This window comes from Macaca thibetana, chromosome 6, assembly GCF_024542745.1.
Source record: "Macaca thibetana thibetana isolate TM-01 chromosome 6, ASM2454274v1, whole genome shotgun sequence".
Lineage (NCBI taxonomy): Eukaryota > Metazoa > Chordata > Mammalia > Primates > Cercopithecidae > Macaca > Macaca thibetana.
Window position 1 is genome coordinate 43,277,870 of NC_065583.1, and position 17,750 is coordinate 43,295,619.

General features: G+C 44.3%; 1 protein-coding gene across 2 annotated transcripts in view; it reads right to left on the bottom strand.

The window, feature by feature from the left end:
• Positions 1 to 17,750, bottom strand: part of KDM3B (lysine demethylase 3B) — a 96,712-nt gene that overhangs the window by 14,953 nt on the left and 64,009 nt on the right. For both annotated transcript variants that reach the window (XM_050795123.1, XM_050795124.1), the window contains exons 13-23: positions 15,632 to 15,759; positions 13,988 to 14,267; positions 12,020 to 12,276; positions 8,306 to 8,572; positions 7,059 to 7,230; positions 5,557 to 5,647; positions 5,303 to 5,433; positions 4,537 to 4,656; positions 2,719 to 2,858; positions 2,259 to 2,435; positions 1,142 to 1,276 (exon numbers count right to left, since the gene is read on the bottom strand). In XM_050795123.1, the coding sequence (XP_050651080.1) occupies positions 1,142 to 1,276; positions 2,259 to 2,435; positions 2,719 to 2,858; positions 4,537 to 4,656; positions 5,303 to 5,433; positions 5,557 to 5,647; positions 7,059 to 7,230; positions 8,306 to 8,572; positions 12,020 to 12,276; positions 13,988 to 14,267; positions 15,632 to 15,759 (1,898 nt within the window). The remainder of the gene's footprint in view (positions 1 to 1,141; positions 1,277 to 2,258; positions 2,436 to 2,718; positions 2,859 to 4,536; positions 4,657 to 5,302; positions 5,434 to 5,556; positions 5,648 to 7,058; positions 7,231 to 8,305; positions 8,573 to 12,019; positions 12,277 to 13,987; positions 14,268 to 15,631; positions 15,760 to 17,750) is intronic.

Consider the following 17,750-nt stretch of genomic DNA (forward strand, 5'->3'; position numbering starts at 1 on the left):
TTTTGAGATGGTGTCTCGTTCTGTCACCCAGGCTGGAGTGCAGTGGCGCGATCTCAGCTCACTGCAACCTCTGCCTCCCAGGTTCTAGCGATTCTCCTGTCTCAGCCTCCCGAGTAGCTAGGACTACAGGTGTGTGCCACCAGGCCCAGCTAATTCTTTGTATTTTTAGTAGAGATGGGGTATCAACATATTAGCCAGGATGATCTCGATCACCTGACCTCGTGATCCACCCACCTTGGCCTCCCAAAGTGCTGGAATTACAGGCATGAGCCACCGTGCCCGGTTCTCTTTGTTCTTTTTATGCAACTAAACTATCTAAATGTATTAATGATGAAATTCTGCCTTAAAATTCCAATCCATTTCAAGAGCAGAGGAAACCTAATCTGATTGTTCAGCTCTGCTCTACAAGGGGATACAGTTCTTAGGGACATGAAATGTAATCCCTAGCAGAGCTCTAAGAAATTGAGTCTGTATAGAAATCTGCTATGAGAAGCAGCTTCGGCGAAACATTTATTCTCAAAAACATGCTTAGAACACACTGCCATAGTGCCTTTCCCACCTTTTGGGGAGGTCTGTCTAGTTAGTTACTAACACTAGTAATACTGTAACTCTGAAGGGGAGAGAAATGAGGACTGTCACAACAGAAATGGTTACGTTAAGCAGTGGCTCACACCTGTATTCCCAGTACTTTGTGAGGCTGAGGTGAGAGGATATCTTGAGCCCAGTAGTTTGAGACCAGCCTGGGCAACATAGACCCCATTCTATTAAAAAGAAGAAAATCTTTTTTTTTTTTTTTTTGTTTTGCTGTCACCCAGGTTGGAGTGCAGTGGCATGATTTCGGCTCACTGCAACCTCCGCCTCCCAGTTCAAACAATTCTCCTGCCTCAGTTTCCTGAGTAGCTGGGACTACAGGCATGACCCATCATGCCCAGCTAATTTTTGTAAAAAAGAAGAAAAACTTTAAAAAACAATTAAATGCATCCTAAAATGACTCCATATCCCCAAACTTCTTCCCTGCATCATTTCTCCTCCACAATTAGACCTTCGGAGAATACCCTCAGAAAGGAGAATGTGCTTTCTGTGTAATGTATATGAGTTTGCAATGAGAAGACAGAGTGGGGTAGGAGGAGGAGTTATTTACCTGCAGTTTATCCTCATGATTTGTATGAGTGTTAGAGAGATGCCTGAATTCCTGAGTCAGGCGGAAACAGTGCTTTACATGTTCTGGAGATACAAAGTCTTCTGCTACTTTTATGCAACTGTATAGATTGTGAACCTGCGAGGGGCAAAGTGCAGAGGGTAAATATCAGACATTAGAGATTCAATAATATATGGAAAACGTCCATGATATAGTTAAAAAAACCTTAAGAAATATGTATAATATTTCTATTTTTATAACAACACAGAAAAGCTGTAAGTGCAAATGTATAAATAAAAACAATGGCCAGGTGCAATGGCTCATGCCTGTAATCCCAGCACTTTGGGAGGCCGAGGCAGGTTGATTGCTTGAGCTCAGGAGTTCAAGACCAGCCTAGGCAACATGGTGAAACCCAGTCTCTACCACAAAACAAAAAAAAAAAGGAAAAAAAATACATAAAAACATTAGTATTTGCACAGAAAATGCTCTGGAAAAATATACACCAACTGTTAACAGTAGGCTACCTCTGAGGAAAGCAACTAGATTGGGAAAGTAGGATAAGGGGATTGATAAGAAGAGTATGCTACAAGTAGCTGAGCTAGGACTTGTCACTTTTTCTTTAATAGCTTGCATTGTTTTAAATTTTTTTTTTTTTTGAGACCGAGTTTTGCTCTTGTTGCCCAGGCTGGAGTGCAATGGCGCGATCTTGGCTCACTGCAACCTCCACCTCCTGGGTTCAAGTGATTCTCCTGCCTCAGCCTCCTGAGTAGCTGGGATTATAGGCATGTGCCACCACGCCTGGCTAATTTTGTATTTTTAGTAGAGATGGGGTTTCACCATGTTGGTCAGGCTGGTCTTGAACTCCCGACCTCAGGTGATCTGCCTGCCTCGGCCTCCCAAAGTGCTGGGATTACGGGCGTGAGCCACTGTGCCCAGCCCTGTTTAAAAATTTTTAAATGAGCCTTAACGTTACAAGGAAGAAAATAAAAGCATAAAATAAATTGCAGCATAAGAGAAATCAGTCTGATCTAGCTACTTAAATCTCTTGGTAGATTAGCAAGAAAGACAGAAATAAGAAGCCCATGGAACTGTCCAGCCCAACCCCCAAGCAGGAACCCACCTGGTGTGGGGCTCCAGCAGGTATGAAAACAGCATCACCTAGGAACTGCACGATAGCCCAGCCTTGCACACCATACTCCTCGTAGAGTCGCTTACGGAGGGTCTGGTCCAGGTACCAACTTTGGTCATGAATTGGGTCATGATCAGGGGGGTTCTCTTGGCCTTGTTCTTCTCCAACCTGAAGCCACAATCAAATCCAAAGATGGGAAAATTAAACATTATTGACAGTATAAATCCAACTTGCTGTAGCAATGTCCTAAGATGGGGTGGGGATGGCAAAACTTTATTCTAGTCAACATCCTCTAGGTATGGATTCAGGCCTTTGGGCTTTGCCACCAGAGATACCATGGCCAACACGTCTTTAATGCCAAGGGACTCTACATGAGAAACCCTAGATAGGGTGTCTCAGCATCCAGACCCTTGATATGTGAGCTGGGAGCACAGCCCACCCAGGCACATACCTTTCGGAGCAGCTCCCGGATCTTCTCTGCATCCTTGGCTGCATAGATGTGCCATAAAGCACCTGGCTTCTCTTTTCCATCATGAATCCTCTGCTTTGTCACCTCATCAGCATCTCCCTCGTCAATTGTCTTGAGTACCTCTGAAAAGGGCAAAATGACATTTTCAATGTAGTCAGACATTTCAGTACCACTGAGTGAAACGAAATGTCCAGTTCAAACAAACTGAGTTTTTACTCTTCTCCATCTCTGGAATAATGTAATGCAGAATCAAAGAACCAAAATTCATACCGGTCTAAGCTCCCTACACACAGAACAACATTAAACCTTCCTTACTTATTAGAGATTCAGCATTTTTGGAGGTATAATTTCCCCTTAACACGTACTTTTTGCTTAAACTGTGTAGCCATATCTTATGTTTAACTTGCAGGTTATTTTCCGCTACAAGTATATGGAGTCTATATATGTTCTCAAGACCCCTTCAAACACTAGGATTCTGAATTGAAGTCCACAGAGCATAAAGCATCACTGGCAAGTGAAGAGGGTTGGCTTCTAATGCTTGTCTATTATAATGACCTAAAAAACACCATCATGAATGTTGCAGGTGTGCAGAATCCAAGGCAAATGTAGGCTGGGCATGGTGGCTCATGTCTATAATCCCAGCACTTTGAGAGGCTGAGGTGGGCGGATCACCTGAGGTTGGGAGTTCGAGTCCAGCCTGGCCAACATGGTGAAACCCCATCTCTACTAAAAATACAAAAATTAGCCGAGTGTGGTGGCACATGCCTGTAATCCCAGCTACTTGGGAGGCTGAGGCCTGAGAATTGCTTGAACCCAGGAGGCGGAGGTTGCAGAAAAAAGAAAAGAAGAGAAAAAAAAAGCAAATGTAAAGCCAGGCACAGTGGCCTTGCCTGTAGGCCCAGTTACTTGGGAGGCTGAGGTGGGAGGAATGCTGGAGCCCAGGAGTTTGAAGCCAGTCTGAGCAACATAGTGAGACTCTCTCAAAAAAAAAAAAAAAAAAACAAAGAAATTATCCCTGAACCTTGAGATTTTGAGTTACTTATTTTCTTTTAAAAAAGTATCCCTTTTTTTGAAATTTCCATAATGAACATGTATTAATTTTAACACTAAGATGGCAGGAATTATAAATGCAGCAAAATATCACTTTTGTGCTTCATTTTTATGAAGGTCCTGGCTTTATCATCTGTCACTCCACAGCTGACCTTCATTTCTCTTTGTGAGGCTACAAAGTAGAAAAGGGTAGCATTTCTAGAAAGAGACTCTAGTCAAAGATATGCAAAGTGGTATTCTTCTCTACTAGAACCTCCCCCTTTACCTAGCAACATCCACTGGGCCACTTCCCATTAGGCCTGGAAGAAACAAGAAAAAGCCACTAGGGGAATAAGAAAAGAAAAAAGAAGCCAGGTGCAGTGGCTGACGCCTGTAATCCCAGCACTTTAGGGCAGGCAGATAACCTGAGGTCAGGAGTTTGAGACCAGCCCGGCCAACATGGCAAAACCCATCCATACTAAAAATACAAAAATTAGCCGGGTGTGGTGGCAGGCGCTTGTAATCCCAGGAGGCTGACGCAGGAGAACTGCTTGAACCCGGGAGGCAGTGGAGGTTGCAGTGAGCCAAGATTGCGCCATTGCTCTCTAGCCTGGGGGATAGAGTGAGGCGAGACTCAGCCTCCAAAAAAAAAAAAAGAAAAAAGAAAAAGGAAAAAGGAAAAGCCACTGGCCCTAAGAATGAAAACACCCAACACTGTATTCCCAAGACAAAGCCTCACCATCCTGAAGCAGCAGATTCTAGAAAGCATACCTTCATCATGAGCACCCTCCCCGATGGGAATCCCAACATACACCATCACATTAACAGCATCAGACACATCTAAATGAAGATTTGTTGTACCAACTCTTCTATCTTCTGCTGTTATCAACCCTGAAGGAGAAAGAAAAATATGCAAGGTGAAGGGCCAATATTCGGAAGAATCCACATCAACGCTACATCTGAAAACATGCTCAAGGGTGTTCTTAAATGAGTAAAATTAGGAGAGTGAAGTCTATTTGTTTATGAAGAAATCACTTTCATCTTTTTTATACTGTTTTAAGACTGATTTCTCATTGACGCTGGCCACAGAACAAATCTACCTCCAAAAAACGATCTCTCCATGAAAAACAAAACAGATACGGGCATTAGGCGTATTCAGATAAAGCTGAGCTTTCACTGTGATTTAGGTCATCACTGGCCTTCACAAAGCACTGGCTGGGTAGCATGGCACCCAGACCTCTTCATTATTATTTTGTCAAGTCTCTTAGACTCAAGAATATGGCTCCTTAGGTAGAGTTTTTGACATGAAACTTCCTCACTACTGGAGACATGTAAGTTTATGGTTTGGGCACACATGGATGTTATGAAAACCAGTATGACAAAAGTAAACATATTCAAGACTATCTTGGATGCTATTCACTTCTCTAGCACTTGCCTGCAATCATCTCTATACCTGACATTGACCACAGATCTCCCTCTATAGTTGAAATAAGAACAACAGTCCCCCAAAAGAGCAATTTTAGCCTCTCCCTCATACCATAGGCGTTGTACATCTTGGGACCCAGATCAGGCCTTACAAAGTAGCTAGGTAGCCTAGAGGCCAGATTGAGCCTGCCATCTCGTTTGGTATATTCTGGCAGAGGAAGGTTCTCCATCAGATCTTCAAACCTATAAAAGTGCAGGAAAGATGACTTAGCTTGTTATAGGGGAAGAAAGCCAATAGACAAAGTTCACTTTTCTGTGACTACTCTGTGATGGCTTCTGAAGATGACACCACCACAGGTCACTAACCTGGTTGGCATCATGTCTCGAAAATCTTCCCCAGGAGGCCAGTCCTTGAGTTTGAGCACCATTGGCTGCCCATCTTCTGACCGTAGTCGTTCTGGAAGACAGAGAGTACTCCCACAAACATCTGCTGGTTTGGCTGGTGTCCGATTTTCAACAGTGACTAAGTTTTAGGAGACTAACCTCTTTTTTTTTTTTTTTGAGACAGTCTTGCTCTGTCACCCGGGCTGGAGTACAGTGGCACGATCTTGGCTCACTGCAACCTCCGCCTCCTGGTTTCAAGCGATTCTCCCTGCCTCAGCCTCCTGAGTAGCTGGGATTACAGGCGACCACCACCACGCCCAGTTAATTTTTGTATTTTTAGTAGAGACGGGGTTTTGCCATGTTGGCCAGGCTGGTCTCGAACTCCTGACCTCAGATGATCCGCCTGCCTTGGCCTCCCAAAGTGCTGGGATTACAGGCATAAGGCACTGTGCCCGGCCTAGGAGACTAACCTTTTATTTCAGACTTGTAAACCCCTATAATGGACTAGGTGGGCTTTGTTTTCCTCACTCACTACTTCAGTGTGTGTCTTATTTTTCCATCTTACAGGGATTCTATCCCCCTTTCTCAGAGTAAAGTGCTCTGCACAGCTCATGGAATCACATGATTAAGTCCAGGCATGCTCTGAGAGTCATGCGATTGCCATGTAAGCTACAGAGTTGGTACCAGGGCAGAATGTTCCCCTACCAAGTGGGTATAATTTGGATTTATTTATTTATTTATTTTTGAGACAGAGTCTCACTCCATCACCCAGGCTGGAGTACAGTGGTGCCACCTTGGCTCATTGCAACCTCTGCCTCCTGGGTTCAAGTGATTCTCCTGCCTCAGCTTCCTGAGTAGCTGGGTTTATAGGCACACACTATGCCCAGCTAATTTTTGTATTTTTAGTAGAGACAGCGTTTCGCTAAGTTGGCCAGGCTGGTCTTGAACTCCTGACCCCCAAGTGATCCACGCCTCAGCCTCCGAAAGGACTGAAATTAAAGGAGCGAGTGACCATGCCCGGCTGTCTGTTTTTTATTTAATTTAATTTTATTTTATTTTTTGAGACGGAGTCTTGCTCTGTCGCCCAGGCTGGAGTGCAGTGGCCGGATCTCAGCTCACTGCAAGCTCCGCCTCCCGGGTTCATGCCATTCTCCTGCCTCAGCCTCCCGAGTAGCTGGGACTACAGGCGCCCGTCACCTTGCCCGGCTAGTTTTTTGTATTTTTTAGTAGAGATGGGGTTTCACCGTATTAGCCAGGATGGTCTCGATCTCCTGACCTCGTGATCCGCCCGTCTCGGCCTCCCAAAGTGCTGGGATTACAGGCTTGAGCCACCGTGCCCGGCCTGTTTTTAATTTTTAATTAATTAATTTTTTCAAGTCCCTATTATGCCCCAGAATATAATTTATTATTCAAGGGCAGAGCTGGGCATATAGATGCTTATTTTCCAGTCTGCTATTACTGAACTAGATATGAAAGCTACTTACTGCATATGATCTCAAAACCATCCCAGAAATCCCGAACTTTCACATCGGAAATTATAGCACAGTTCCTGCAGTTCACCAAGTCTACATCCTGGTCTCCAAATTCCTGGCTAAAGGCTTCTGGCTTCCAGAGCTCAGACTTGAGCTTTTTATGTACCCCCGAAACCAGCACTGGCTGTGGAAACAAAAATATCCCAATCAGAGCAATCCAGGAAAAACTTCCAGCTTTAGGGCTGAGACAGAATAGGAGGGTTTCCTGAGGAGGGCCTCCTCTTCTCCAGGAAGCTCTACTGTTCTTTCCCAGTTGTATAATCCATGGATTTCCACATGTCAACTAAAGTGAAAGGAAATGCTTCTACTCCATCGTTATGCTTAGTTCTCACCCTGGGGAAATCACTTTTGTTGCCCTAATACCTACCACTGTTTTGAGGTGAGAGGACAAAAAGCTGACAAGTGCAACTTTGTACTTTGTGAACACTTCCTCATATTGAATGACGATGCCATGAGCTCCTCTTCCTCAAGCACCTGCTCAAGTTTTTAAAGTTGGGAGTGTTATCACACTATCAAAAAACTTGTGTGGCCTTAAAACATTTACCTAGAAAAGTACTACCTACCTCCAACCCCTCCTCTGCCCCATCTTAAAATCACACTTCTCTAAAGGTGTCATCAATGCCAGATCACCACCTAACAGACATTTCGACTGCCTTTTTAAGAACACAGAACTATATAGCTTAGAAACAAGAGGATGCAAAGTGCGTTTTTAGTAATCTCCTTGCTTTTATTTATTTATTATTTATTTTTGAGGTGGAATCTTGCTCTGTCGTCCAGGCTGGAATGTAGTGGCATGATCTTGGCTCACTGCACCCTCTGCCTCCCAGGTAAAGTGATTCTCCTGCCTCACCCTCCCAAGCAGCTGGGATTACAGGCGCCCACCACCATGCCCAGCTAGTTCTTTTTTATATTTTTAGTAGAGACAGGATTTCACTATGTTGGCCAAGCTAGTCTTGAACTCCTGACCTCAGATGATGTGCCTGCCTTGGCCTCCCAAAGTGCTGAGATTACAGGTGTGAGCCACTGTGCCTGACCATCTCCTTGCTTTTAAAAACCCAAAACAACTCGAAGTTGCAAGGCTATTACAATAACCTAACTATGTCTAAATCTCCCTGGCAAAAAGAGAGACCTGGAATTGTCCAGGTGGCTGTGGTAGGCAGGCAGATAGTTGGCCCTTGGAACGACTTATTCTTGCTTACCTGACCTTGCTTCCAACACTCCCGGAAGATCTTCCAGTTGTTTTTGTTGCTGGGGTCATGGAGACACAGAAGCCTCCCATCACAAAGCCAGGAGTGAGAAGTATGGGGATCTAGCACATTTAACCCCATCACCATCTCCTTCACTTCCTTCTGGGTATCAGTCAAGTTGCAGGCCCGCTTTGAAGCATCTGAGGTTTTCTTATTTTCTACCACTGAGGCAATGATGTGGTCAAGAAAGTTGGGTAGGCTGGCCTTGCTCTTCACTCCCTGTCAGACACAAATCCATCAGGTAACGGCATTCAAAAAACTGTCTCACAATTGTATTCACAAGGAGTTCTGACCTATCTGATTAAATTCTACAAAAGTTATTAAAATGTCTTTTACAACTGGAAGGGGGATAATAAGTCAACACCTTAAATTCTTTTATCCTTCATATTTTACCTTAACATTTAGGAAAGAAAAGTATAACAGATCCCTTCTGCCTCGAGAGATCTGAGACCTAAGAAATACCTTTGGCATCAGCCATTCAGTATACAAAGCACATATGCATGCAGACTACAGGGATCATCAAATGCTGTAACTGAGTAGAATAAGGTCACTTAGTTTGAGGGTTCTAAATTTTTCCTAACCAGCATGCCCAAGGGATACAATACTTCAATTCAGTAACTGAAGTGACTTATCAAGGCAGTGATTTTCTACCAGGGAGTACCTCAATGATGGGTGTAGCAGAGTGTCCAAGAGTAACTGTACATTCTGAAAGCAGTCTCCTACTCTCCATTTTTTCCTCACTACTATCCCACTGAGAATCACTCACCTGTTTCAGTTGATGGGAAAGCTCAGGCCCAGAGATGAAAGTGACATACCTAAGGTCACAGAACTGAAGGTGGGGAAGCTTTTATAAACTGGATAATCCTATGCTTACAGTATTACTAATCCCTATCTCTATAAAGTATGTATAATTATGTAACATCATGGGAGAATTAGAAAAAGAACTGGTGGTATAATGAGCAAGTATACATGAAACAGTACCCAAAGTAATTGTTTTGTTTGCTTTTAAAAAGTTACTTATCCAGGCCAGGCATGGTGGCTCACGCCTGTTAATCCCAGCACTTTGGGAGGCCAAGGCGGGTGGATTACCTGAGGTCAGGAGTTCGAGACCAGCCTGGCCAACATGATGAAACCCTATCTCTACTAAAAATACAAAAATTAGCCCGGTGTGGTGGCACATGCCTGTAGTCCTAGCTACTCGCTTGGGAGGGAGGCTAAGGCAGGAGAATTGCTTGAACCTGAGAGGCAGAGGTTGCAGTGAGCTGAGATCATGCCACAGCACTCCAGCTTGGGCAACAGAGTGAGACTGTGTCTCAAAAAAACAAAACAAAACAAAAAACAGTTACTTATCCAAAAGAGAAACAAATAACCCAAATTGTATAGAGGGCTCAGTCACCCACAATTCATCACGTTTCAGGCATTAGTCATAAAACAAAATAAGAAACATGTTTATGTATTCACTTGAAATGATCTGCAGGACATATAAACTAAAAATCAGAAAAGCAAGGTGTAGAACATTTGTATGAAAGGGGAAAAACATACATACGAATTATCATATCTCGAGAAACACTGGAGACTTCTAGAAAGGGAAACAGGTGGCTGGGAGGCAAGGGTGCAAAGGAAACTTTTCACTCGAAACCTTTTTTATTTTATTTATTTATTTATTTTTTTGAGATGGATCTCCCTCTGTCGCCTAGGCTGGAGTGCAGTGGTGCGATCTTGGCTCACTGCAACTTCCACCTCCCAGGTTCAGGCGATTCTCCTGCCTCAGCCTCCCGAGTAGCTGGGATTACAAGCATGTGCAATCATGCCTGGCTAATTTTTGTAGTTTTTCAGTAGAGACAGGATTTCACCACATTGGTCAGGTTAGTCTTGAACTCCTGACCTCAAGTGATCTGTCCACCTCGGCCTCCCAAAGTGCTGGGATTATAGGTGTGAGACACCGTGCCCAGCCTCTTTTCTATCTTTCAGATATTGTACCTTGTTAATTAATTCATTCAATAAATGCTTACTAAACATGACTGGATCAAACACCATGGCACTGGGGATATACTACAGAATAGTCAAAAATGCCTTTAGGAGAGGCAAGAGACAGAAAATCAAACACGTAATAGGTCAGATGATAATGAGTGCTATAAAAAAACAAAGAAGTGAAAATAGGTATGTGCAGAAGGGTGATATATGAAGAAAGGGTTACTGAGGGTAACATTTCAGGAGTTAGGTGAGGGAGCTGATAATGAAGCAAGTGAGGTGGTTACATGGGAAAGAAATTCTAGGTGGAGGAAATAACAAGAGCAAAGGCCCTGAAGAGGGAGCATGCCTGGCCATGTTCAAAGAAGGTGGGTGTGGCTGGAGTGGAGTGAACAGGACAGAGAGTGGTAGTTGAAGTCAGAAAGGTAAGAGGAAGATGAACAGATAGGGCTATGGCCTCAGAGTCCAGGTGCGTGACTCTACTCATGTGTAAGCACTATAACAACTCTGTTCATCTTATGAGAGAAAAAGGAAGCCCTTGAAGGATTTCAGGCAGAGGTGATATGATCTGACTTATATTTTATTATTTTTCTCCATTTCATTTCTTTTTTAATTTTTATTTCTTTTTTTTTTTTTTTTTTTTTTTTTGAGACGGAGTCTCGCTCTGTCACCCAGGCTGGAGTGCAGTGGCCGGATCTCAGCTCACTGCAAGCTCCGCCTCCCGGGTTTACCCCATTCTCCTGCCTCAGCCTCCCGAGTAGCTGGGACTACAGGCGCCCTCCACCTCGCCCGGCTAGTTTTTTGTATTTTTTTTAGTAGAGACGGGGTTTCACCGTGTTAGCCAGGATGGTCTCGATCTCCTGACCTCGTGATCCGCCCGTCTCGGCCTCCCAAAGTGCTGCGATTACAGGCTTGAGCCACCGCGCCCGGCCTAATTTTTATTTCTTAATAAAAAGTCTCCCATGGGATGACTTATATTTTAAAAGAACCATTCTAGCTACTGTGTTGAAAATACACTGTAGATTGTAAAGGGCAGAAACAAGGGGACCTATAAGGAATTTATTGCAAAAACTTAGGCAAGATGTTGGCTCAGAACAGAGAGGAAGCAATAGAGCTGATGAAAAATGAGTGGATTCTGAATATAGTTTAAAGATCAAATTTGAAAGGATTTGCTAACAAATTAGATATGAAAGGTAAGACAGGCGAGGCCCAAATGATTCTAAGATTTCTGGTGCAAGCAATCAGAAGGACAGAGATGTCACCAACCAGTAGGGGAAAACTAAGGAGAAGCAGGCTTATGGTCAGGCTTAGATGTTCAGGAGTTCAGGCTTAGATGCATTAAAGGTTTGAGACATCTATTAGATATCCAAGAATACAATAAAAATGTACTGTCCAGGTTAAAAAAAAAATTAATGCCTGTTATTATCAAGAAAAACAAGTAATCAGTATATTAACTTTTCTGCTGATGACTGAAAAATTTCAAAATCTCAATTTTTACAGACTTCCTAACATGGTACAAAAAGTTCACTACTTAAAAAGATCTCAAACATTCCCAAAACTTTAAAGAGAGACCTTGTCAACTTGACAATGTAGAGACCACAAATCACCCATGTACCCTCTAACCCAATTATCTGATCTCTGATGGTTCTTTCATGGAAAAGCTGCAAAGGCTAGAGTTGCAGAGTGGACACTTACTGCTGAGGATGTAGAGAAGACCGGAGGAAAGGGTATGCCTGTGTCCAAGGGGGTTTGAGGAAGTTTTCCAGGCCCGGAGTGAAGGAGGTCTCGAAGGCTAGACCCTTCGGTTTTGTTGTTGGAGGCAGTGGGACCCAGCAACAGACTGTTAAAAAGCTTTGGAGTCAACGGAGAGACCTTTGCAGTGGAGTTGAACGAGTCCAGCCCAAAGGGCGAATGAGACTCTTTATTGAGCACCGACCTCAGGGACCCTGCTTCTGTAAGAACATAAGCGGGAATAGCATTAGGTACGAAAAGGAATACTCAGCACACAACTGACCCCTGAAAATCAGTCACATGGGAAGGAGGAAAGATTATCTCTCTTCCCCTGCACCCCTCCAAACTGTGTATGGTTTGTTTGGGTCAAGCCTTACAAGCTAGAATTATAGGAGGTCTCACAGCCAAGGAGAAGCTCTCCTACTACTTCTTTACCAGATCTGAATTTCAAACTCCCTTTTGTTGTCATCCATCTTCCATCTCCCTCACTTTCTAAGATAGTGTTTAACGTGTATCTCCAGAATACCTGTACTGAAGTCACTTGGAGTGCCTGTTAAAAATGGAGATTGTTATCCTCAGAGATTCTGATTTCATAGTTCTGGGTGGGACACAGGAATCTGCATTTTTAACCATTCCCCAGCTGATTCTTGTGCCCAGTTGAAAACTTCTGCTCTAAGTCTAGCTCTCAACCCTGGCTGTATAACAGAACCATCTGAGAAGCTTGTTAAAAGTATTGTATATGGCTGGGCATGGTGGCTCACGCCTGTAATCCCAGCAGTTTGGGAGGCCAAGCCAGGTGGATCACCTGAGGTCGGGAGTTTGAGACCAGCCTGACCAACATGGAGAAACCTCATCTCTACTAAAAATACAAAAAAATTAGCTGGGCGTGGTGGTGCATCCCTGTAATCCCAGCTACTTGGGAGGCTGAGGCGGGAGAATCACTTGAACCCAGGAGGCGGAGGTTGCAGTGAGCCAAGATCGCGCCATTGCACTCCAGCCTGAACTCCAGGCAACAAGAGTGAAACTCCGTCTCAAAACAAAACAAACAAACAAACAAACAAAAAACCCCTTGTATAAATTCTGACTAAGGAGATCCAGGGTAGGGCCCAGGAATCTGCCTTTTTAGAGAAGTTCCACTTCTAGAAAGAAGTTGAAAGGCAGTCCCTCATTTTTTTTTTTTTTTTTGGTTGAGACAGAGTCTCGCTTTGTCACCCAGGCTGGAGTGCAGTGGCCGGATCTCAGCTCACTGCAAGCTCCGCCTCCCGGGTTTGTGCCATTCTCCTGCCTCAGCCTCCCGAGTAGCTGGGACTACAGGCGCCCGCCACCTCGCCCGGCTGGTTTTTTTTTTTTTGTATTTTTTTTTTTAGTAGAGACGGGGTTTCACCGTATTAGCCAGGATGGTCTCGATCTCCTAACCTCGTGATCCGCCCGTCTCGGCCTCCCAAAGTGCTGGGATTACAGGCTTGAGCCACCGCGCCCGGCCGCAGTCCCTCTTTTTTTTTTTTTTGAGACAGAGTCTCGCTCTGTTGCCCGGGCTGGAGTGCAGTGGCCGGATCTCAGCTCACTGCAAGCTCCGCCTCCCGGGTTCACGCCATTCTCCTGCCTCAGCCTCCTGAGTAGCTGGGACTACAGGCGCCCACCACCGCGCCCGGCTAATTTTTTGTATTTTTTAGTAGAGACGGGGTTTCACCGTGTTAACCAGGATGGTCTCGATCTCCTGACCTCGTGATCCGCCCGTCTCGGCCTCCCAAAGTGCTGGGATTACAGGCTTGAGCCACCGCGCCCGGCCTAGTCCCTCATTTTTATGTGATTAGCCAGAGAAAGCAAGCAGCACGTTTCATAAATGTGCATGATAATGTGTGAGTTCAAAGAATCCTGGAAAAAATTCATGACTTCTACCACAGGCAGAACAGAGGTTTGTCTGCATCTCACCTTTTGTTTCTTCTTTAGCCTTCTGAGTTGCTAAATCTGCCAACCAGTGCAGGGCGGAGGAAGGTGGGGCCGTGTCAGGACAAGGAGGCCTGATGGCTTTCAGTTCACTATTGCTATTTGATGCCGAACTGTCTGTTTTCAGAGGCTCTTCAGATCTGATGTCAGTGCTGTCGGCTTTGGGAACATGGTCCGGCTCTGGAGTTGTTATTGGTGCCGGTCCTCCTCCGCCTGAGAAGGTAGTTTCGTTTCCAGAAGAGGCACTAGGGTTTATGCTAGGAAGCTGAAACACAGAAGGCCAACATGACTGGTGTGCTGTCCTTGGGTAGAAAAAAATACAACACAACTAGTAATGGCTTCACATACTAAATAGGCCTGGGAAGAATAATCTGTCCTGTAAACTGGCACTGCATACATTCTTTAATTCAACATATATTTATTGAGTCCTACAACATGCCAGAAACCAGGCTAGGTTCTGTGGAAAGATCAGTGAATGAGGCTTGAAGTTTCTAATCTAAAATAAAGAGTTAGCACGCCAGACACAATTTCTGCAATGGCGAATTGGTAATTTAAATGACCTCGTGGTGCTGTTCTTAGGATTACATACAAAATAGTATATGCAAAGGGCTTAGCATAACTCTGACACACATAAATGCTAAATAAATGTTTATTACTCATTGATTTTTCCAAATAATTTGCTCTATCTAGAGTATTTGCATATTTGCATACTCTATATAGTCAACTCTACTGAAAATATATCTCAAGACCCCTCAGCATTAATCCCTGTGCCTCTTATCATCAACGATATGTTGTAGCAGTGTTGCCAGAAAGGCCATGGAATGTAAGCAGTTGGTTGTGGGTGTTTGAAAAGAAAACCAGGCCGGGTGCGGTGGCTCGTGCCTATAATCCCAGAATCTTGGGAGTCTAAGGTGGGTGGATCACTTGATATCAGGAGTTCGAAACCAGCCTGAGCAACACGGTGAAACCCTGTCTCTACTACAAATACAAAAACTACCCGGGTATGGTGGCGCATGCCTGTAGTTCCAGCTACTTGGGAGGCTGAGGCATGAGAATCACGTGAACCCAGGAGGCAGAGGTTGCAGTGAGCCGAGATCATGACACTGTACTCCAGTATGGGCAACAGAGTAAGACTCTGTCTCAAAAAAACAAAACAAAACAAAATAAAACAAAAACGGACAGAGCAATGTGAAAACCACTGCCTCTGAACCCAACTCAGTGAGCCAATCTTCCTATTTCTGTCTTCTGCACCCGAGATGAATCCAGTGATAGGGACCATGTGCCTTCTCAGGTAAGACTCAAGACCAGCAGTATTCTCAGCAACCTTTTCTATATTCTTTACCCATACAAAGACCCTAAGGTATGTATCTTGACAAGATGCTAAGAATCTCTTTGTGCTATCAGTCAACCATGAACTGGTTTAAAGACGAATGAAGAGAGACTGTACCAATCAGGAGTAATTAAAATCCTTTGAGTAAAGTCCTTTAACCTCTCTCTAGAAAGGCTTCCCCATCTCCTGATTCCTCAGGAATCCTACAGTAGTCTGGCATAACAGAGTTGAAAAGGGGGCATACCCTGGTACAAAAAAATTTAAGCTTCACTTAGTTATACCCACACACACCAGTTTACCTGTGACATCCCATTGGTGACGGCAGGTCTCAATACAGATTTGTTCTGTCGACTGATACAAGGGCAGTTTGCTTTAATTCCCCACTTGCCCCGGGCAGCATGTACCATGTCTCCAATATTGTAAAGAGCTGGGAAAAAAAGGTAAACAATAAAAATAACACCAGAATACTTGTATATGCCACATATTTTGCTAAGAGTGTTCTTTACATTATCTCCCTCAATCCTTACCACATTTCAATAAGGTAGCTGCTTTTATCTTCAATTTCTGATGATCAAACTGAGACTGAGAGAAGTTAGGTCATTTGCTCAAGTACATAAAGCTGGTAAACAGAAGCACTAAGACTTTAGCCCAAGTATAACTACCCCTAAAGTTCTGCTACTTTTGAGCACTAAGCTATACTCCTTTCCCTCTTCTAGTAAACATTAACACAGTATCCTCCAGGAGAAACTTTAGGGGTCGATTCTTTAGTGTTCAAGAGTGTAAATATTGGCCAGTTGTGGTGGCTCACGCCTCTAATCCCAGCACGTGGGAGGCCAAGGCAGAAGAATTGCTTTAAGTTCAGGAGTTTGAGGCCAACCTGGCCAACATGGTGAAACCCCATCTCTACCAAAAATACAAAAATTAGATGGGCATGATGGTGCGTGCCTGTAATTCTAGCTACTTGGGAGGCTGAGGCACGAGAATCGCTTGAATCTAGGAGGCAGAGGTTGCAGTGAGCTGAGATCATGCCACTGTACTCCACCCTGGGTGACAGGGTGAGACTCCACCTCAGAGTGTAAACATTTGGAATTGTATACTGTACTGTAAGTTATACCTTAAAAAAAAGGTAAAACCTAATTAATAGATCAATGTAAACTTTATATGGGTAAATATTTAACTATACTTAGACCTGCAGGGAGCAGGCATCCTACCACTGCACTCAAGAAACCCTTTGGCTTAGAAGCAGTGGGGTATAAGGGATCGAGGGACATGCCACCAAAAATTTTTTTTTTTTTTTTGGAGACAGTCTCACTGTATCACCTAGGCTGGAGTGCAGTGGCGTGATCTTGGCTCACTGCAATCTCTGCCTCCTGGGTTCAAGCAATTCTCCTGCTTCAGTCTCCCCAGTAGTTGGGATTACAGGCGCCTACCACCATGCCTGGCTAATTTTATATTTTTAGTAGAGATGGGGTGTCACCACATTGGCCAGGCTGGTCTCGAACTTCTGACCTCAAGTGATTCACCCGCCTCAACCTCCCAAAGTGCTGGGATTACAGGTGTGAGCCACCGTGGCTAGACTGTGGCAAAGCTTTCTTTTTTTTTTTTTTTTTTTTTTTTTTGAGACAGAGTCTCGCTCTGTCGCCCAGGCTGGAGTGCAGTGGCGCAATCTCGGCTCACTGCAAGCTCCGCCTCCCGGGTTCACGCCATTCTCCTGCCTCAGCCTCCTGAGTAGCTGGGACTACAGGCGCCCGCCACCGCGCCCGGCTAATTTTTTGTATTTTTAGTAGAAACGGGGTTTCACCGTGGTCTCGATCTCCTGACCTTGTGATCCGCCCGCCTCGGCCTCCCAAAGTGCTGGGATTACAGGCGTGAGCCACCGCGCCTGGCATGGCAAAGCTTTCTTAAGTGGACGATAATATAGGCAGTAGTTTGGCAGAGTCATCACCTTCAATGCATGTATGTTAATGGAAGTACAGAAGCTAGGCATACAGAACTTCTGGAAGAATCACTGAAGTAAACTGGGATTGTGACACAAACATGACAATTCATTCCTACTGCTGAGCAAGCTGTTTTCCTCATGGATTCAAGATATCTTATTATCTTCAGCTGGATTTATTTTATTTTTTAATTATATGAGATGGGGTCCTCCTATGTTGACCAGTCTGGTTTTGAACTCCTGGCTTCAAGTGATCCTCCAATCTTGGCCTCCCAAAGTGCTGGGATTACAGGCATGAGCTACCACACCTGACCATTTTAGCTGTTTTACAAGCCTAAAACCAGAAGTCTTTCTGAAAGCCTAGGCACTGGCTTTTTCATTCTGGTCCAGCCAATCACAGGAATGTGAAATGGTATCAGGAAACAAGACCAGGTCCTCTGATCAGTAATGGGGAGCAGAGTGTGCAGTGGCCATATGCACAC